Source organism: Oncorhynchus kisutch, linkage group LG18 (genome assembly GCF_002021735.2).
Source record: "Oncorhynchus kisutch isolate 150728-3 linkage group LG18, Okis_V2, whole genome shotgun sequence".
Classification (NCBI taxonomy): domain Eukaryota; kingdom Metazoa; phylum Chordata; class Actinopteri; order Salmoniformes; family Salmonidae; genus Oncorhynchus; species Oncorhynchus kisutch.
The window spans coordinates 79993809-80015968 of NC_034191.2; the positions used below are offsets into that span (position 1 = coordinate 79993809).

Below are 22160 nucleotides of genomic sequence, written 5' to 3' on the forward strand. Positions count from 1 at the left end.
CACGCACGCTAACACACACACACACACATAAACACACACACACACACACACACACACACACACACACACACACACACACACACACACACACACACACACACACACACACACACGACAGCCCAGAGACATAAATTACTCTGAATGATACTTAATAATCAACACATATACCACTACAGTAGTCATAACATGAATAGGCAGATCAGGTGAGCAATAATTCAAGATTCTATTCAAGTCTATTTTTGTCATAGACACACAATACACATGTTAGTCACGGTCCAACAAAATGCTACGCGCATGTTCCCTCTCACTCATTTTTATCTATTTATTTGAAACGTAACATTTGTTTAACTAGGCAAGTCAGTTAAGAACAAATTATTATTGACAATGACGGCCTAGGAACAGCCAAACCCGGACGACGCTGGTCCAAATGTGCCACGCCCTATAGGACTCCCAATCACGGCCGGATGGGATACAGCCTGGATTCGAACCTGTGACTGTAGTGACGCCTCTTGCACTGAGATGCAGGACCTTTAGGCCGCTGTGCCTCTATAAGACCAATAACAACAATAATAGGTCATTAATTAAGTTTATCCCAAATCATAGTGACATTTGTTTTTCAGGTGCAATGCAACCAATTTATACTTTACTGTGAAATGTTTACTTACAAGCCTTAAGTAAGCAAAATGAAGTACACAAGAATGGAGCTAGACTCAGTGAGTACAAGATCAATAATTTACCTTTATTTTACTAGGCAAGAACAAATTCTTATTTTCAATGACGGCCTAGGAACAGTGGGTTAACTGCCTTGTTCAGGGGCAGAACAACACATTTTTACCTTGTCAGCTCAGTGATTTGATCTTGCAACCTTTCGGTTACTAGTCCAACGATCTAACCACTAGGCTACGCTGGATATGCAGAGGTACAAGGTACTGTATTCGAGGTAGATGTGTACATGAAGGCAGGGTAAAGTGACTAGGCATCAGGATAGATAATAATAAGGTATTTGAGGTAGATGTGTACATGAAGGCAGGGTAAAGTGACTAGGCATCAGGATAGATAATAATAAGGTATTTGAGGTAGATGTGTACATGAAGGCAGGGTAAAGTGACTAGGCATCAGGATAGATAATAATAAGGTATTTGAGGTAGATGTGTACATGAAGGCAGGGTCAAGTGACTAGGCATCAGGATAGATAATAATAAGGTATTAGAGGTAGGGTAGCCTAGTGGTTAGAGTTTTGGACTAGTAACCGGAAGGTTAGATAATAACAAGGTATTAGAGGTAGATGTGTACCTGAAGGCAGGGTCAAGTGACTAGACATCAATGAAACACAGTCAGTATCATACAGCAGACTAGAACTTGGACAGGAAACAGCAAAAACATTCTTCCTCCTTCCCTTTGATAGCAGGAGAATAACAACACAGGTCTATCTGATTTACGTGCAAGCGAGCGTATGAGGAAATCTGTCCAATGAGATTCCAGCTATACGCAAACTTGTATGTTGAAACATTATATATCATGTTGAACATTATATTAAGTAATTGCTACATCTACTATGTAAGTAATACGTCTAATTAGCATAGGCTGGCCTATATTATATCATAATTTCCATATGACATTTTACATATCGCCAAATTATGCATCCCAAAAATGGCACCCAATTCCCTGTATAGATCATTACTTTTGGCCAGGCTCCATAGGGTAATGGTCAGGGTCCATAGAGTTCTAGTCATGAGGGTCCATAGGGTTCTGGTCAGGAGGGTCCATAGGGTTCTGGTCAGGGTCCATAGGGTAATGGTCAGGGTCCATAGAGTTCTGGTCAGGAGGGTCCATAGGGTTCTGGTCAGGAGGGTCCATAGGGTTCTGGTCAGGAGGGTCCATAGGGTTCTGGTCAGGAGGGTCCATAGGGTTCTGGTCAGGGTCCATAGGGTTCTGGTCAGGAGGGTCCATAGGGTTCTGGTCAGGATCCATAGGGTTCTGGTCAGGGTCCATAGAGTTCTGGTCAGGAGGGTCCATAGGGTTCTGGCCAGGAGGGTCCATAGGGTTCTGGTCAGGGTCCATAGGGTTCTGGTCAGGAGGGTCCATAAGGTTCTGGTCAGGAGGGTCCATAGCTTTCTGGTCAGGAGGGTCCATAAGGTTCTGGTCAGGACCCATAGGGTTCTGGTGAGGAGGGTCCATAAGGTTCTGGTCAGGACCCATAGGGCTCTAGTCAAAAGTAGTGCACTATGTAAGGAATCGGGTTCCATTTGAGACAAGTGTAGAAATGAGGGTAAAGGAATGGTTGTCAGTGGAAAACAATGTCCCCGGCTCCGGTGGCTAAGTAGGTTACCTCTGCTGCTCCTAAAAGTTCTGGTCTACTTCAAACATTCTCGCTGAATCAGCTTTCTACAGGTTTCAATTGTTTAATGAAATGAAAACCTAGAGGTCTCCTGTCCTGTATAGTGTCAACAATCTCGAAACCTTTGATATGATACACAATATTAATTAGGTTAACATGACTCCTGTGATAGCTCACAAATTAAATATTAATTTGCATAACTGACAATTCTAACAATGATCTTTAAAAAAAAAACGTGACTTTTTAAACCACAGATGGATAATTCTATATATTCAGTTCACTGTAAAATTGCATATCAATATTTTAACGCAGTTTGTGTGAAGCGTAGCACCACCATGTGGTCCTTACATAGAATTATTTTAACCTAGTTTCAACTGAACTTTGACCTCTACATTTTACATTTACATTTTAGTAATTTAGCTGACAATCTTATACAAGGCCTGTCATGCCAAATCATGTTTTGGAAGTTCTAGCGACAGCCCTAGCAACGGAAGCTATAGAACTCATCGAATCCCATTGTGACGCGGGGAGCTTTTTTGGAATGGCAGCCCGGGTTACCAAAAGCATCTTAAGGCTAAGTTTATCGTTAGTACCTTCATAGCCACATCGTTAAATCTCAGAGCTGTTTTATTTAACCCCATCAGTTCCGAAACCCAGCTTTTCATTATCTTTTATTTATCTTCCCTTATATTTAACCTCACAATTAAGTGGTTTACAATGTTATTTTCGGGACAACCAGGGCTACAAGTAGAACACAAAGCAATTTGACATAGTTGCATTCAATCGGTTTTTTTGTACAAATCTTTTTTAAATGTGGTCTGCCCATAGAAAAAAAACATAAAAATGCATCTATATGGATGCTTTGAGTAAATAAATAGTTTGCTCACTCGGAAATTACTAACCATGACCAGAGACAACTGTGAAGAGTTTGGAATTTGTGAGGGCAATTAAGTGAACTTATCACAGTATTATAGACATTATGTCCCATAGGGCGGCGCACAATTGGCCCAGCGTCGACTGGGTTTAACCAGTGTAGGCCTTCATTGTAAATAAGAATTTGTTCTTAACTGACTTGCCTTGTTAAACAAAAGGCTAATTAAAGGATGCATAAAAAAATATATATATATATACACACATATGAATCACAGACAGTATCACCAGCAAACAACCCCCACACCTCCTCCTCCATGCTTCGCGGTTGGAACCACACATGCTGAGATCATCCGTTCACCTACAAAGACACGGTGGATGGAACCAGAAATCGCTCATTTGGACTCATCAGACCAAAGGACAGATTTCCACCGGTCTAATGTCCATTGCTCATGTTTCTTGGCCCAAGCAAGTCTCTTCTTATTATTGGTGTCCTTTAGTAGTGGTTTCTTTGCAGCAATTCGACCATGAAGGCCTGATTCACACAGTCTCCTCTGAACAGTTGATGTTGAGATGTGTCTGTTACTTGAACTCTGTGAAGCATTTATTTGGCCTGCAATCTGAGGCTGGTAACTCTAATGAACTTATCCTCTGCAGCAGAGGTAACTCTGGGTCTACCTTTCCTGTGGTGGTCCTCATGAGAGCCAGTTTCATCATAGCGCTTGATGGTTTTTGAGACAGCACTTGAAGAAACTTTCAAAGTTCTTGAAATTTTCCAGATTGACTTAAAAGTAATGGATTTTCATTTCTCTTTACTTATTTGAGCTGTTCTTGCCATAATATGGACTTGATCTTTTACCAAATAGGGCTCTCTTCTGTATAGAGCAACTTACAGGAGCAATTAGGGTTAAGTGCCTTGCTCAATGGGCACCGACAGATTTTTCACCTAGTCGACCCAGGGTATCGAACCGGCGACCAGTCTCCCCACCTCTAGCTGAAGTGTATTCATTGGGATCGTTGAGTAAAATTCATTATGATTTATATGTATTTTCACAGGATTACACATTACATTTTTGGTCATTTAGCAGACATCCATCTTATTCAGTCAGTTCATTTTTTTATTTTACCTTTATTTAACCAGGCAAGTCAATTAAGAACAAATTCTTATTTTCAATGACGGCCCTAGGAACAGTGGGTTAACTGCCTGTTCAGGGGAAGAACGACAGATTTGTACCTTGTCAGATCGGGGGTTTGAACTTGCAACCTTCCGGTTACTAGTCCAACGCTCTAACCACTAGGCTACCCTGTCGCCCCATTCAACAAATAGATAAGACAACCACATCGCAGTCAAACATTATATAACTTCACTATATTTCAAACAAATAGCATCTTAGTTTAATAACAATTTGACACGTTTATTTTGTGTAAATAAATGTTTAATGGCAACGAGTGGGCATGATGAACAACAGTAAAGAGCCAGGGTGGGTTTTATGCCCAGTGTCACGAGGAGAACTAGCATTTGGCACGTTCAGTTCAAATAAAAAAAAGGCATAAAAACAGAATGAAACATTTCTTTATCCATAATGTCTTCAACAACAAAATGATATTCTCGTGGCCATGTTCAAAAGGAGACATAAATACAATGTCTACATCCCCAATGGCACCCTAACTGTCTTTATATAGTGCACTACTTTACACCTGAGTTCTAGTCAAAAAGTAGTGCACTATATAGGGAAATGGGGTGCCATTTAGCTCACAGCCCTTCATGTAGATCTGAAAAGAGAGATATAGGGAACATATCCTGTCAGTGCCTTGGTAGGCACTCTAGATTATCTCTAAAAACAACTCCACAGTTGTATCCCAAATGACACACACACACAATAGATATATATGAGCAGTGGTCATGGCACCCTATTCCCTATATAGTGTACAGAGACAATGGGCTGAGGTCATAAGTAGTGCACTAATATATGTATATGTGTGGTTGTGTATGTATGTATGTATGTATGTATGTATGTATGTATGCATGTATGTATGGAATAGGGTGCCATTTAGGATGCACATCAATAATAGCTTCCTCCCTCCACATAGTGACCACTGATCCTACCATTGGCTGGATTGAGGTAAACAGCCCTATCCAACCATGTTAGATCAGCGATTGCTTCAGGGAAGAAAAGACCACAGGAAGGATGCATTAAACAGAGACGTAAAACAGGGACCCGTTTTTTTCAGGTTTTTTTTACAGCACCAACGCAAAAGGCTTGAAAAGCAAATTAAAAACAAAAAATTATCTAAAATGGCTTCCAATCCTTGTTCCCTGTCCTGCATTCTCACTGCCAGTGTCCTGAGAGAATGTCTGCGACTCTATTCCTTCTGTAGTGCACTACTTTTTGACCACAACCAATACACCTCTGGTCAAAAGTGGAGCACTATATTGGGAATAAGAATGGTATTTGGGACACACAAACTGGTAGGTTAAAGCACTGTGGTGGGAAAGCAATGAATCCTATCCAGTCTAGTAACCCTTGTGTTGATGAAGGAAAGGAAACAAGGGGGAATGAAGCGGTTTCAACTACTGGAAAAGAAGAAGAAGAACGTAACTAAGAACTAAGTAACTAAACCTCTGATACAGACTGAGGGAAAGTAGGCAGGTGCATGGAGTTTCTCTGCTAGTGATTCCAAACAGATGGGAATGAATTCAAGAAGCCCTTTTTGTTAAAGAAACAGAATGTCATACAGTCTGATAAATTAAAAATGTTGGAAGAAAAAAAAAAATGGCATATGAAATGTCTGACTTTAGAAACAGATTACTGAAAACACTGATTTATTTTTCTTCTCCATCATTCCTGAAATTTTAAAACTGTACAAAACAATCTGTATCAATAGGCACTTAAATAAGTTATATATTTATATATATATATTTTTTTGTATTATTATTTAATTTTTCTGTAGTAACGTGACGATAATGGGAGAAAAAAAAAGAAAAAAGGAGCAGATAAAAGCCAAGATGCATTGTGGAGTTTGTAGTCCTACTGGAAGGAGCTGTAGTCCTTCAGATGATAAGATCTAGGTTGAAGTTTCACCATACTGCTTATACCAAATTCAATACATTTTGATCTCCAGAAGTGCTTAGGGGGGCCAGGGTTCCCCAACTGGAGGCCCATGGGCCATTCCCCAAGTTGACCCAATTTTTTTTTTAAACGTTTCTATTTGGATTTTTTTTTGTGTTTGGACATAAGACTAGAAACACCAGCCAATCAGCTCCAAGTCATTAAAAATTTTTGAAAATATGTTCCAAAGTGATTGTATACGAACGTAAGCAAGGTTTTAAATGATTATGTTTTAGTCAAATATTACATCTGTTTGGGTTTCTTGCGGTCAATTTGCAGTCTACAAATGATTTGTAATTATGTTCCGGCCCCCTGACCATCCGCTCAAGAAAAAAAATCAAGCTTGGCCTTACGGATGAAACTAGTTGATGGTCCCTGACATAGGGTCTAGGGGTGGATTTGGGATTGGGCTGTTGACAACAGCTAGAGCAGTGGCATGAGAAGGCTGGATGCAGCATGAGGGGGACAGGATATAGGGGAGTCTTTTTGGGGTGGGTAGGGGGTGGAGGGGGACAGGATATAGGGGAGTCTTTTTGGGGTGGGTAGGGGTTGGAGGGGGACAGGATATAAGGGAGTCTTTTTGGGGTGGGTAGGGGTTGGAGGGGGACAGGATATAAGGGAGTCTTTTTGGGGTGGGTAGGGGGTGGAGGGGGACAGGATATAAGGGAGTCTTTTTGGGGTGAGTAGGGGTTAGAGGGGGGACTTTATGAGGACTTCTCTTTCTTTGATCTCGGCGAATCAGCTCCGTTGGAACTTACTCCGTTCACTCCATTGGCTGCAAACGACAGAGAAGGAAGTGAAGGTACATGGAGCAAGAGAGAAAAAAAACAGTATAATGACATTTTCCTCACTTGAATCTGAAAAACTACAATAACTTCATTAAAACAATATAATATATAAAACAATATAAAAATATAAATGAACCTTCCCCAGACATATTCTTTCACATTATCAATGTGTATTTTCTAGCATTCTAGTATAGTGTCGCTTCCTGGGTTATATAGTGTCGCTTCCTGGGTTATATAGTGTCGCTTCCTGGGTTATATAGTGTCGCTTCCTGGGTTATATAGTGTCGCTTCCTGGGTTATATAGTGTCGCTTCCTGGGTTATATAGTGTCGCTTCCTGGGTTATATAGTGTCGCTTCCTGGGTTATATAGTGTCGCTTCCTGGGTTATATAGTGTCGCTTCCTGGGTTATATAGTGTCGCTTCCTGGGTTATATAGTGTCGCTTCCTGGGTTATATAGTGTCGCTTCCTGGGTTATATAGTGTCGCTTCCTGGGTTATATAGTGTCGCTTCCTGGGTTATATAGTGTCGCTTCCTGGGTTTCTGCAACTATCCTCTGGTATGTAGTTCTGCTCACCTTTGTCTTTCTTGGACTTGGTCTTGGGAGCTTGGGGCTTCTTGGGTTTCACGGGCTGGACCTGGACCTGCTCTCTCCACCTCCTCAGCTGGAAGTTGATAAACTTCCACATCATGAAGGCCTGAGTCACACAGATGGTCGCCAGCACAGTGATCCTTTGGGGAAGGATATAAAAAAAAAAAGGGTGTTAGCCACACTTAAAGTATGAAGTGGTTGATTCATGAAGGTTGATTCATTTATGTGGTTTCACAGCAATTCACAAATTAAACAGCTTGGCCAACTTCCACCACAACCAAGGCTAAATGTCTCTGGTGTTTTGATCTAGCAGTAGAGTGAAATGCAATGCACCGTGCACGTGAAATGCAATGCACCGTGCATACAGTCTTGCATTGCGCCTATCTGCGGTTCATATTGCTCAGTCTCGGTCTAGTCAAGTCATCCCCCCACTCACTCCCTCTCTCTCTTACCGAACAAAGAGCACGTTGAAGTTTCCGATAGCCAGGTCCAGTACCTGTTGATCAGCGTTGGCCAGGCCGAAACCCACAGTCAGGACAGACAGGGACAGGGTGAGCAGCCGTCCAAGAACAAACAGTACTGCCCAGACAGTAAACCTAGGAGACACACACACACACACATACGTTAGATGCCCATAACATCTATTGCCTCCCTTCGTTCTCCATCTTCTTTTTCCAACTGATATAAACACTATCATTACTCAAGACCTTAATAAGAGAGTGTAGCTAGACCAACTTCCTTGTCTAAAATGCTAAAATGGCATCTTGTAGGGCTTTGAAGTATGCTGTGTGTCCTCAACTTCAACTCACTCAGTGTGTGACCTCTTCGGTGTGTGTGTGTGCTCACCCAGTCTGTCTCTTCTCGTTGCTGAAGTAGACCAGGCGGGACACGTGGAAGAGAAGCTCTACGAAGCAGTGCAACACCAGCAGGACCAGAGCCAGACGATTCAGACTGGAAGACACAAAATGGACACCGTTAGACGCTTCATAGAGAGGTAGCTATCACCATGATCTATTTTTGTAAGATAAAAAAGGCCCCAGAAAGCACCAAAAAGTAGATAAAGTATTGGGACATATTGGAGCTACTAAGTTCAGCGAAGGTTGAGCGTGGGAGCAGGTCTACTCAATAATAATAAAGAACAACATGTTGACGTGAACCCGCGGTAATGTTGACGTGAACCCGCGGTAATGTTGACGTGAACCCGCGGTAATGTTGACGTGAACCCGCAGTGACGTGAACCCGCAGTAATGTTGACGTCAACCCGCAGTGACGTGAACCCGCGGTAATGTTGACGTGAACCCGCAGTAATGTTGACGTGAACCCGCAGTGACGTGAACCCGCGGTAATGTTGCCGTGAACCCGCAGTGACGTGAACCCGCGGTAATGTTGCCGTGAACCCACAGTGACGTGAACTCGCAGTAATGTTGACGTGAACCCGCGGTAATGTTGACGTGAACCCGCAGTGACGTGAACCCGCAGTAATGTTGACGTCAACCCGCAGTGACGTGAACCCGCGGTAATGTTGACGTGAACCCGCAGTAATGTTGCCGTGAACCCGCAGTGACGTGAACCCGCGGTAATGTTGCCGTGAACCCGCAGTGACGTGAACCCGCGGTAATGTTGCCGTGAACCCACAGTGACGTGAACTCGCAGTAATGTTGACGTGAACCCGCGGTAATGTTGACGTGAACCCGCAGTAATGTTGACATGAACCCGCAGTGACGTAAACCCGCAGTAATGTTGACGTGAACCCGCAGTGACGTGAACCCGCAGTAATGTTGACGTGAACCCGCAGTGACTTGAACCCGCAGTAATGTTGACGTGAACCCACAGTGACGTGAACTCGCAGTAATGTTGACGTGAACCCGCGGTAATGTTGACGTGAACCCGCAGTAATGTTGACGTGAACCCGCAGTGACGTGAACCCGCGGTAATGTTGACGTGAACCCGCAGTGACGTGAACCCGCAGTAATGTTGACGTGAACCCGCAGTGACGTGAACCCGCGGTAATGTTGACGTGAACCCGCAGTAATGTTGACGTGAACCCGCAGTAATGTTGACGTGAACCCGCAGTGACGTGAACCCGCAGTAATGTTGACGTGAACCCGCAGTAATGTTGACGTGAACCCGCAGTGACGTGAACCCGCAGTGACGTGAACCCGCAGTAATGTTGACGTGAACCCGCAGTAATGTTGACGTGAACCCGCAGTAATGTTGACGTGAACCCGCAGTAATGTTGAAGTGAACCCGCGGCCGGGTTGACGTGAACCCGCAGTAATGTTGACGTGAACCCGCAGTAATGTTGACGTGAACCCGCAGTGACGTGAACCCGCAGTGACGTGAACCCGCAGTGACGTGAACCCGCAGTAATGTTGACGTGAACCCGCAGTAATGTTGACGTGAACCCGCAGTAATGTTGACGTGAACCCGCAGTAATGTTGACGTGAACCCGCAGTAATGTTGACGTGAACCCGCGGCCGGGTTGACGTGAACCCGCAGTAACGTTGACGTGAACCCGCAGTAACGTTGACGTGAACCCGCAGTAATGTTGACGTGAACCAGGTCTTACTTGAGGATGTAGGCTCCTGCGATGTGGACCAAGTACAGAGCGATATACACCAACTGCCGAGGAATATCCTCCTACACCACACACACACACACACACACACAATGTCAGTAAAATACTCACTCTGTTAGTGAGCTTAATGCCCTCAAGCAAATGTTCAAATTTTTTTGTTGTTAAAAAATGCTAACGTATGGAAATAAAACACGAAATGCCATTCTACTTTAGTTCAGTAACTTCACACACACACTCACCTTCTTGGTCTTCTGAAAGTAGAGCTCGGGCAGAGCGTGAAGCCAGTAGCCCATCTGACAGATGAAAAAGAACTTCATCTGAAACCTACAAGCAGGACAAACAAACAAAAACACCAAGTCTGTCAATTCTACCTTACATTTTGTATTTTTTGGTTATTTTTCAGAAACCTTTCTCCAGAGCAACTTACAATTAGTGCATTCAACTAAGCTAGGTAGATCGCAGTGAGTAAACCTTTCTCCTCAAAAAAGTAGCTATCATTTGCAATAAAATATCTCAGAATAATTCAAATCACTAATCATATTGTTTTAGAAACAAAAATGGGACATAGGATGAGTAATGCGGACTAAAGACTCCTGTATGTTTAAACAAACCCAGCTACTTCCCTTAACATCTATACAAAAATACCACCAGATGACATTAGTTTACATATGGAACTGAGAACCAAGAATGGGGCGGCAGGGTAGCCTAGTGGTTAGAGCGTTGGACTAGTAACTGAAAGGTTGCAAGTTCAAATCCCCGAGCTGTCAAGGTACAAATCTGTCGTTCTACTTGTTTGCGTTGTGTTTACATGGTTTGACTTCAGTACTTACGGCATCAAGGTATGGGGGTAGCCTTCCCACAGATTCACTGGGTTGGACAGGAAGTTCTCCTGGACGAGAATATTAGAAAGAAGGAAAGATGATCATAAGGAGGACAAGAAGAGAGAGGAGAAATGCTAATCTGTGTGGCTACGTGAATAACGTGATACGCCTTTTATATTTCATTTTGAATTCACTCAACTCCGTCTCACGCCCCGCCTCCAGCTGTAAAATGAGCTAGCTTATTTAGCTCTCACCAGCCACAATGGATTTAAAACTCAAACCGCAGAGAAGCCGCTGCAAAGCTCCAGCTAGCTCCTCGTTAAAATCCTACCCCCCCCAGAAGTGTCACCAGGATAGGATGATTTTTAATATTGAGGTAAAGATGAACGTACAGAGTCAAGTACAGAGAGATCCTTGATGAAAACCTGCTCCCAAAGCACTCAGGACCTCAAACTGGAAGGTGAACCTTCGCCCCAACAGGACAACGACCCTAAGCACACAGACAAGACAATGCAGGAGTGGCTTCGGGACATATCTCCGAATGCCCTTGAGTGGCCCAGCCAGAGCCCGGACTTGAACCCGATCGAACATCTCTGGAGAGACCTGAAAATAGCTGTTCAGCAACGCTCCCCACCCAACCTGAAAGAGCTTGAGATGATTTGCAGAGAAGAATGGGTAATTATGACATAACATTGAAGGTTGTACAATGTAACAGGAATATTTAGACTGATGGATGCCACCCGTTAGATAAAATACGGAACGGTTCCGTATTTCACTGAAAGAATAAACGTCTTGTTTTCAAGATGATAGTTTCCGGATTCGACCATATTAATGACCAATGGCTCGTATTTCTGTGTGTTATTATGTTATTAAGTCTATGATTTGATAGAGCAGTATGACTGAGTGGTGGTAGGCACCAGCAGGCTCGTAAGCATTCATTCAAACAGCACTTTCGTGCGTTTTGTCAGCAGCTCTTCGCAAGCACAGCGCTGTTTATGACTTCAAACCTATCAGCCTAATGGCTGGTGTATCCGATGTGAAATGGCTAGCTAGTTAGCTGGGTGTGCGCTAATAGCGTTTCAAACGTCACTCGCTCTGAGACTTGGAGTGGTTGTTCCCCTTGCTCTGCATGGGTAACGATGCTTCGAGGGCGGCTGTTGTCGATGTGTTCCTGGTTCGAGCCCAGGGAGGAGCGAGGAGAGGGACGGAGGCACAGTCATGATGCTCTAAATGGTACAGCTGTAAAACATTGAGGACCCAGTGATGTGGACACCAAGGAAGTTAAAGTGCTTGACCCGCTCCACTGCAGCCCATCGGAAAATTTGGGGAAAAATTGGGGGGAATTTTAAAAAAGACTGCGTCATCTGTGAATCTTTTGGGGGCAGTATGCAAATTAGAGTGGGTCTAGGGTGTCTGGACTGACGGAGTTTAATATGTTGCCTTAACCATAACTCTCAAAGCACTTCCTGATTACAGATGTGAGTGCTACAGGGTGGTAGTTATTGTGACACGAAGCCTTAAGTGTTCTTGGGAAGAAGAATGATGGCGGTCATCATAAAAAAGGTGTGGGGATTACAGACTGGGGACAAGGAGAGGTTGAATATTACAGTGAATGCGCGTCCTGGAATACCGTCGGGCCCCGCGGCCTTGACCTGATTGAAGACCTTCATTTAAAAGTTGGCCTCGGAGAGAGAGAGACCACCCGGTCGTCTGACTCGGTGGCGGCCCTCATATCCACCACAATGTTGTTATTGTTTTTTTTTGTTTTGCATGAATAACGAGGGTATTACTTTCAACATTTAGCGGGCATTATTGTGGCAAGACAGTTGTGTGTTTTCGGCTGCATTCACATTGGGTTTATTCACCTTTAAAAACAGCCCGTTACCAAAACCGCCTTGCTTGTAGCCTATATTCATTACCAAAACCACCTTGCTTGTAGCCTATATTCATTACCAAAACCGCCTTGCTTGTAGCCTATATTCATTACCAAAAAGGCCTTGCTTGTAGCCTATATTCATTACCAAAACCGCCTTGCTTGTAGCCTATATTCATTACCAAAACCACCTTGCTTGTAGCCTATATTCATTACCAAAGGCCTTGCTTTAGTGTGTAGGGTGCTGTCCATTGTGTTGATACAGTGCAGATGGAGATTATCGAGCCAAACTGTCACTTCAAAAAGTACTCAATGGTCTGTCTAAGTGTCGGTATTTGAACTTCATGTTTGTGGTAAAGCAGGATTTAAGTAGACAGTAATACAATTCCAGTACAAGAACCCCCCCCCCCCCCCGGCGCCAGGTCTGTCTGCTCGGTAAGTAATATCCACCAAATAAGACATTTCCACCCTCTCTGCATTAACTATATGCTGCTGAGACAAGTTCATTTGAAACATTTCATGTCGACAGCGGCGCCAATAAAAAAAGTCAACACCCCCCCCCCCGCCAAGCTTTTCCACCCCCACTTTCAGACAAAGTCAAGAGCCCCCCCTCCCCCCCCACCACCAAGCTTTTCCACCCCCACTTTCAGACAAAGTCAAGAGCCCAATGCAGACACACACAGATTCAAAACACACAGACAGTTATATATTATATAAACAAATAGTCAGGTATTCAAGCGTTTTTTTTTAAAATCACCTATTAACATCCACACACACGTAAACAAATAGTTTAAACCATGTACTGATATAACGATGCTCGTGCCCCACACACACATCTACCTACCGACATGAGGATGTTGGTTCCCCATCCGAAGGAGAACAGGTAGAAGGCAGAGAGCTGGCCTGACTCGTTGAACTTGCTGTGCTTGGTCTTCGAGAAGTGCATCTTCCGGTTGATTTTCTATATACATTATTTTTTTTTAAAGAGACACATGACAATGAGTCAATCGAGGTCAAACTGATCAGCGATTATCAGTGTCGGATGATCAACTTCGCCGTCAGAATATCAAACGGATCCGTGGTTGTCTTGAATGTAATTTGTTTTAATGTTCGATATTTATTTTTTTATCAAATAAGACTATAATAACCAATGAAAATGTACAGAAAAACATAGGAAGTGTGTTTGAGTGAGTGCCAGTACTTACGTCCAGAACATACTCCTGAATGATGGCGTGGATAATGATGGACACCAGCATGTAGAAGAAGACCGTAGCCACATCCTGCAGACCGTGGTGGAAGTGGTTCACCACACTCTCCTCTGGCAGGCCCTCTGATCGGGAGACATAGAGAACGCATGAGCCCTTCACAAGCCTGTTCATAGAGCCTTGACGTTACGGCCCCAATGCTTTCTATTAGTAAATAGAACATCACCGCCTTCTAGAACGTTACTAGATTCCTTGCTAGCAGGCAGCCTCTGAGCTGAAGATTCTGCATACCGTGGGGGAAGTGGTTCACTACGCTCTCCTCTAGTAGGGAGACACGAAGCATTTACTAAGCCTTTTATAACCCTTCATAGTTGCCTTATTATACTGTATATACATTTATAAGAAGTTGTTCAAAACAGTCTCTTCTGGACCCTCTGATGGAAGCGATGCATACAGATTAGAGGTCGACCGATTAAATCTGTACGGACGATTAATTTGGGCCGATTTCAAGTTTTCATAACAATTGGTAAATCGGCCTTTTTGGACACCAACTATTGCCGATTACATAGAATAGAATTACCTAGAATATGTGGACGTCTATAAGTACCTAGGTGTCTGGCTAGACTGCAAACTCTCCTTCCAGACTCATATCAAACATCTCCAATCGAAAATCAAATCAAGAGTCGGCTTTCTATTCCGCAACAAAGCCTCCTTCACTCAAGCCGCCAAGCTTACCCTAGTAAAACTGACTATCCTACCGATCCTCGACTTCGGCGATGTCATCTACAAAATGGCTTCCAACACTCTACTCAGCAAACTGGATGCAGTCTATCACAGTGCCATCCGTTTTGTCACTAAAGCACCTTATACTACCCACCACTGCGACTTGTATGCTCTAGTCGGCTGGCCCTCGCTACATATTCGTCGCCAGACCCACTGGCTCCAGGTCATCTACAAGTCTATGCTAGGTAAAGCTCCGCCTTATCTCAGCTCACTGGTCACGATGGCAACACCCATCCGTAGCACGCGCTCCAGCAGGTGTATCTCACTGATCATCCCTAAAGCCAACACCTCATTTGGCCGCCTTTCGTTCCAGTACTCTGCTGCCTGTGACTGGAACGAATTGCAAAAATCGCTGAAGTTGGAGACTTTTATCTCCCTCACCAACTTCAAACATCAGCTATCTGAGCAGCTAACCGATCGCTGCAGCTGTACATAGTCTATTGGTAAATAGCCCACCCTTTTCACCTACCTCATCCCCGTACTGTTTTTATTTATTTACTTTTCTGCTCTTCTGCACTCCAGTATCTCTACCTGTACATGACCATCTGATCTTTTATCACTCCAGTGTTAATCTGCAAAATTGTAATTATTTGCCTACCTCCTCATGCCTTTTGCACACATTGTATATAGACCCCCCCTTCGTTTTCTACTGTGTTATTGACTTGTTAATTGTTTACTCCATGTGTAACTCTTTGTTGTATGATCACACTGCTATGCTTTATCTTGGCCAGGTCGCAGTTGCAAATGAGAACTTGTTCTCAACTAGCCTACCTGGTTAAATAAAGGTGAAATAAAAAAATAAAAAAAAATAAACATTGCAGTGTCAGAAACACACAAAAAAACAGAAGTATATTTTTATAAACCTGCATATTTAGTTAAAATAAATATATGTTGGCAGGAAATATTAACTAGGGAAATTGTGTCTCTTCTCTTGCGTTCTCAGTGCAAGCAGAGTCAGGTTATATGCAACAGTTTGGGCCGCCTGGCTCGTTGCGAACGGTGTTTCTTCCTAACAAAGACCGTAATTCATTTTCCATAATTATGACATAACATTGAAGGTTGTACAATGTAACAGCAATATTTAGACTGATGGATGCCGCCCGTTAGATAAAACACGGGACTGTTCCGTATTTCACTGAAAGAATAAACGTTTTGTTTTCAAAATGATAGTTTCCGGATTTGACTATTTAATGACCTACGGCTCGTATTTCTGTGTGTTTATTATAATTAAGTCTACTATTTGATAGAGCAGTCCGACTGAGCGGTGGTAGGAAGCAGTAGGCTCGTAAGCATTCATTCAAACAGCCCATTACTTCCCTAAAACAGGGAATTGTTATTAGGATTAAATGGCAGGAATTGTGAAAAACTGAGTTTAAATGCATTTGGCTAAGGTGTACGCAAACTTCCAACTTCAACTGTATATGAAATATAAAATGGTATAGCGAGAAATAGTCGATGCTCATAATTCCTATAATAACTACAACCTAAAACTTCTTAACTGGGAATATTGAACCACCAGCTTTCATATGTTCTCATGTTCTGAGCAAGGAACTGAAACATCAGCTTTTTTAAACATTTATTTCTTACAAAGCACATATTTCACTTTAACTTTCTTCTCCAACACTTTGTTTTTGCATTATTTAAACCAAAATTGAACATGTTTCATTATTTATTTGAGGCTAAATTGATTTTATTAATGTATTATATTAGGTTAAAATAAATGGGTTCATTCATTATTGTTGTAATTGTCATTATTACAAATCTATATATTTTTTTAAATCGTCCGATTAAAATCGGTATCGACTTTTTTTGGGGGGGGTTCTCCAATAAAATAGGTATCGGCATCAAAAAAAAAAAATCAATCGGTCGACCTCGAATACAGATGCAGCGTTACAATTATACTAAAGTTACCTCACTATTTAAACATATTTGCTTCACGAAGCCTCTAAAAGCACAAGGTTTTACTCAAGCAGCGTCATTACCAAAGTCCTGCCTGACCCGCTACTGTAGTAATTTAGCGTCAACAAACATCAGCCTGTTAATAATGAATGACTGAGGGGGGTTTGCGTCCCAAATGGCACCGTCTTTCCTATATAGTGCACTACTTTAGACCAGGGTCCATAGGGCTCTAATCAAAAGTAGTGCACTACTTTAGACCAGGGTCCATAGGGCTCTAATCAAAAGTAGTGCACTATATAAAAAGGGAATAGGGTGGTATTTTGGACAGGCGTCCTGACTCTGATAAGACTATCAGCTCTTCAAATAAAATCCAATATCATAAAGCACATTCCATCATTCCACAAGCCCTCTTGTCATTCGTGGCTTTAAATGCAGGAGTGTGTAAAATAACATTCATTCACCTTGAGATGAGACGAGGATTGTGTCACAAATGGTACCCTTGATAGTGCACTACCCAATGGGCCCTGGTCAAATATAGAGCAATATTTAGGAAATAGGTGGCAATTTGGGACTCACACAAGACCCCTGATATTGTGGCCTGTTACACTCCAGCCCCAATCCTTCCAGGACAACCTAGCAGGAGGACCTAGCAGGAGGACCTAGCAGGAGGACCTAGCAGGAGGACCTAGCAGGAGGACCTAGCAGGAGGACTTTATAAAATCAGGAAGACTAAACGTAGCTCCACAGGGAAAAATGGAAAGCTCTGAAAGAAGGTGTTCTGGAACTGGTAGGCCATGTGATAACTTCTATTCTCTAAACACACAGGAGAGGCCTTCTAATTCAACAACTACAAGTAGTCTGTAGATTCTAGTCATTGTTTCTATACTGGATAACAGGCAAACTAGTTACACACACACACACACACACACACGTAACAGTATAACTTTAAACCATCCCCTCGCCCATACCCGGGCGCGAACCAGGGACTCTCTGCACACATCAACAGTCACCCTCGAAGCATCGTTACCCATCGCTCCACAAAAGCCGCGGCCCTTGCAGAGCAAGGGGAACCACTACTTCAAAGTCTCAGAGCAAGTGACGTCACCGATTGAAACGCTATTTAGCGCACACCGCTAACTAAGCTAGCCGTTTCACATCCGTTACACACACACACACTAAAGAACAGGTGGACAAGAACAGAAGGTAATTGTTGACTTGCCATTCATTCAGAATAACATGTCACAGAAAAAAAAGTTAGGAAAGCAGTAAGAGGAAGATACCACCTCCAGACAACCTCCAGACAACCTCCAGACAACCTCCAGACAACCTCCAGACAACCTCCAGACAACCTCCAGACAACATCCTTTGTCTTTTTAGAGCTTCACTGTTTGACCCCAGTGAAAAAAAGAAATAAAAAAAAGCAAGGCACATTCAGGTGGAGCCACTAAAGAAGTTAAACTGACCGTTTGCAGAGATGGTAACGTTGTATTGGACAGTGATGAACAGCACTGCAACCTTCGAGGTGACCTGCAATCACAGCGGGGGGGGGGACAAGGGAGAGGATTGATTAAAGGACATGAAAACACAGGGTTCAGTCCCCAATAGCACCCTATATAGTGTGTTTACTTAGCCTGGCTCTGGTCTAAAGTAGTGCACTATATAGTGAATAGGGTGACGTTTGTGACACACCCAGGTGCTTTTATCTGAGTCATTGACTAAAAGCAAACCACAGCATGATTCTCTCATTAGCCTTCTGGCCTCTCTGTGGGTAGCTTACAGCAGGTAGCATTGTAGATTTACTGTCTAGACCACAAAGTATCAGACAGAAACACATGTAAACATGATATAAAGTGACATACCCTACATTATTCATCTCATATGTATATGTATATACTGTACTCTATATCATCTACTGCATCTTTATGTAATACATGTATCACTAGCCACTTTAACTATGCCACTTTGTTTACATACTCATCTCATATGTATATACTGTACTCTATATCATCTACTGCATCTTTATGTAATACATGTATCACTAGCCACTTTAAACTATGCCACTTTATGTTTACATACCCTACATTACTCATCTCATATGTATATACTGTACCATCTACTGCATCTTGCCTATGCCGTTCTGTACCATCTACTGCATCTTGCCTATGCCGTTCTGTACCATCTACTGCATCTTGCCTATGCCGTTCTGTACCATCTACTGCATCTTGCCTATGCCGTTCTGTACCATCACTCATTCATATATCTTTATGTACATATTCTGTATCCCTTTACACTTGTGTGTGTATAAGGTAGTAGTTTTGGAATTGTTAGGTTAGATTACTCGATTATTGCATTGTCGGAACTAGAAGCACAAGCATGTCGCTACACTCGCGTCGACATCTGCTAACCATGTGTATGTGACAAATACAATTTGATGTCGAGCTTGCAAAACAATTCAATCCAATACTACAGATAAGATTGAATGGAAAACCGGGGATTTGGATTTTATTAAGACGTATATAACTATGGAAAGACTGATTCATAACTATACATTCATACAACTCTGTTTTGTAATGCAGTAGGTTACTTATATTAGATGTGCATCGTCAATGTCAACAGCACATCAAGGCACAAGAACTCAAACTCCCATAATGCGTCTCCTCAGCTCAATGCTGGCGCTGAATTTTATGCTGCATTCACGTCGAAGTCGGAACAAGGAAACTCGGAAATGTACAACCTGCAAATCGATGAACGCAGCACATGTATAAGTACAACCAGTTAGCAAGTAAAACTTTCCTAGTTACAACTAGCACATGAACGCAGCATTAGTAAAGGATGATTCATGTAGCCTACCTAGAAAGCTAAACATGAAAGCAAAAAAATTATAATTCAGTGTAAACCAACAATACATTTATAATTTTTTTAAAACCTAAGCTCTTCAAATTTGTTAACGGAATAGGCGATCCTAAGGACTTTATGGATCTAACTTTGGTTTTTCCGAACGAGCGGAGCTACCTATAAACGATGACAAGCTCACAATCACCCAGTGATTGCCACGTAGCCTACACTTTATTTGCAAATAAAAAAGTATCCGATGCTGGACAGTCTTGCACAATATTGTAGCCAGCGAAATTGCAATTTTTGTGGTCGCTAAAATGTAACAATCTATGTAACGCTCGTTCCAGTTAGGCTACTTTGTTGTCCCAAATACTACACTTTTATGTTGTTATACGACGTAGGCCAAGTTACTCAAATGTACAAGTGACCAGACAATAGGCAACCCGACAGAGATGGGTTACAGTTTTAAATCTAACTAGGCTACTACACGCCTTTTCAACTCAAGACACTTCTGCTATTACCATTTACTTGAATATTACAATAAGGACAACCTAACAAAAAAAAACTGTGTCACTAGAGCAGGAAGAGTAGATCAGCCATGTCAGTTTTCAAGAGACTTTGACGGAACAAAATCATCTTGTCTGCCCAGTTGACACATTATAGTTAGACTCATTATGGCCTATTTGGAAAGCTAGGTCTTAGTGCATATCCCAGACCGCTCCAACCTGTGGACAAGCCTTACCTCAAACATCAACCCGAGGAGGAACACCATAGCAACACAGGACACAATATCGGCATGGTTCTGGATGATAAACTCATGGCTCAACACCGGCGGGTTCTTGTTGGTCTTTTTGCGGATCCCCATTTTTACGTCTCCCAAAAGTGAACTTTTATTGACCGGCGCGACTCAGCAGCAGAGTGAATCGGGTATGACCACGTATTCGGTATTGTTTTCTGTCCGTCCCCGTCAGCTCTAAAGAAAGCCACCAGTCTTCCTCCTGCTGCTCTCTCTCACACACACACATAACCACGGGCCAACAAACGAATATCGAGTCACTCTTATTTTTTGTGGGAGGATCTAGCCGATGCGCGTTGCTGCTAGAGATTTTTTTTTTTTTTTTACACACCCTCTAGAATGTTCGTGAGTGGTTTACCGCCCCCTATATGTCCGGAGTATGCAGACCGTTGGTTTTATGTGTCAACTGCCAACTACAACCCTGCAAGTATATTCAATCTACATGATGACCACACCGCTCACGTTATGTGCCCGGGCGTTGCAAAATAAACGTGCACATACATGTTATTCAATCATTGCATCCAAACTGCTGACACCGTCAACGAGCGTCTGCATGGCCAGGTGCTATCTTCATTGGTTTTTAGGAGCATATGTAACGGATGTGAAACGGCTAGCTTAGTTAGCGGTGCGCGCTAAATAGCGTTTCAAAAGGTGACGTCACTTGCTCTGAGACCTTGAAGTAGTGGTTCCCCTTTGCTCTGCAAGCAAGGGCCGCTGCTTTTGTGGAGCGATGGGTAACGATGCTTCGTGGGTGACTGTTGTTGATGTGTGCAGAGGGTCCCTTGTTCGCGCCCGGGTATGGGCGAGGGGACGGTCTAAAGTTATACTGTTACACATATACCCACGTGCGTGATTGAAAGATGAACTGAGGTTCACACTCCAGTCCAGTTGGTGGTGGTAATGCACCTTAAAGTTGGTTGCCAACCGCCATATAAAGTCCAAAAAAGAAGAAGAAGAAGCCTGACGCAGTGGCGATTTTAGCCTGTACATCTTGGTGGGGCAAACAAAAACAACAACAAAAAGTTGGGGATGCATGCCAGCAAAGCCACTACACTACACTAAACAATACATGAATTGCACTATAATGGTGACAAACGGTGCCCACAAACTGTTAGGGCCTACATAAAGCTGTCCCAACAGCAGAGTCCCAACACCTTACCACTGCTACATCTGGCTATCAGTGGAGCCTTGTCTGGCAGCGAAACAGTTCATTCAACCTCATTTACTGAATTAGCCAAACAATGCTGATATGGCTGACTTTCTTAATAAACAAATGTGGTTTCTACTGACAATTGAGATGTACAAACTATGGCATAAGGGAACGACAAGCGTATAAGAGGCAATCTGCCATTTCGATAAAGACATTAATGAGCGAGCTAGGCTGGATGTAGTCATAACTATTTGTTCCACACTTTTGAAATGTACAGCGACAGAATGCAGAACATGGGCCGTTCCTACAGTGTTCTCCCTGTACACCAAGTCAGAACCGTAGGATAAATAAAGGGGGCATATAAGCAGACAATGAAAGCTCTTACAATAGTCAATGATAAAATGTCTCCAAAACAGGTTATAGGCTACATGTGCACAACCAAGTCAGAACAGTAGGAGAAATTAAGTGGGGAAAATAGACCAAATTATTAGAGTGAGGCACATGGGCTACTAACAGCTTACTAA

General features: G+C 42.8%; 1 protein-coding gene across 1 annotated transcript; it reads right to left on the reverse strand.

The window, feature by feature from the left end:
• Positions 1 to 4626: 4626 nt before the first annotated feature.
• On the reverse strand, positions 4627 to 20761 carry LOC109876073 (translocating chain-associated membrane protein 1-like 1). The gene is made up of 11 exons (XM_020468543.2): positions 20433 to 20761; positions 18319 to 18382; positions 14174 to 14298; positions 13813 to 13929; positions 11105 to 11163; positions 10514 to 10598; positions 10266 to 10336; positions 8543 to 8647; positions 8149 to 8292; positions 7682 to 7836; positions 4627 to 7093 (listed from the first exon to the last, which is right to left on the reverse strand). The coding sequence occupies exons 1-11, from the start codon at positions 20553 to 20555 to the stop codon at positions 7023 to 7025; spliced, it is 1119 nt and encodes a 372-aa protein (XP_020324132.2). The 5' UTR covers positions 20556 to 20761; the 3' UTR covers positions 4627 to 7022.
• Between the last annotated feature and the right edge of the window lie 1399 nt (positions 20762 to 22160).

Coding starts and splice junctions, on each gene's coding strand:
- LOC109876073 (XM_020468543.2), bottom strand. CDS start 20,555: ATGGGGATCCGCAAAAAGACCAACAAGAACCCGCCGGTGTTGAGCCAT. Junction 13,930..14,173: donor TTCAGGAGTATGTTCTGGAC/GTAAGTACTGGC, acceptor TAATGTATATAG/AAAATCAACCGGAAGATGCA. Junction 7,094..7,681: donor CAAGTCCAAGAAAGACAAAG/GTGAGCAGAACT, acceptor TGTCGTTTGCAG/CCAATGGAGTGAACGGAGTA.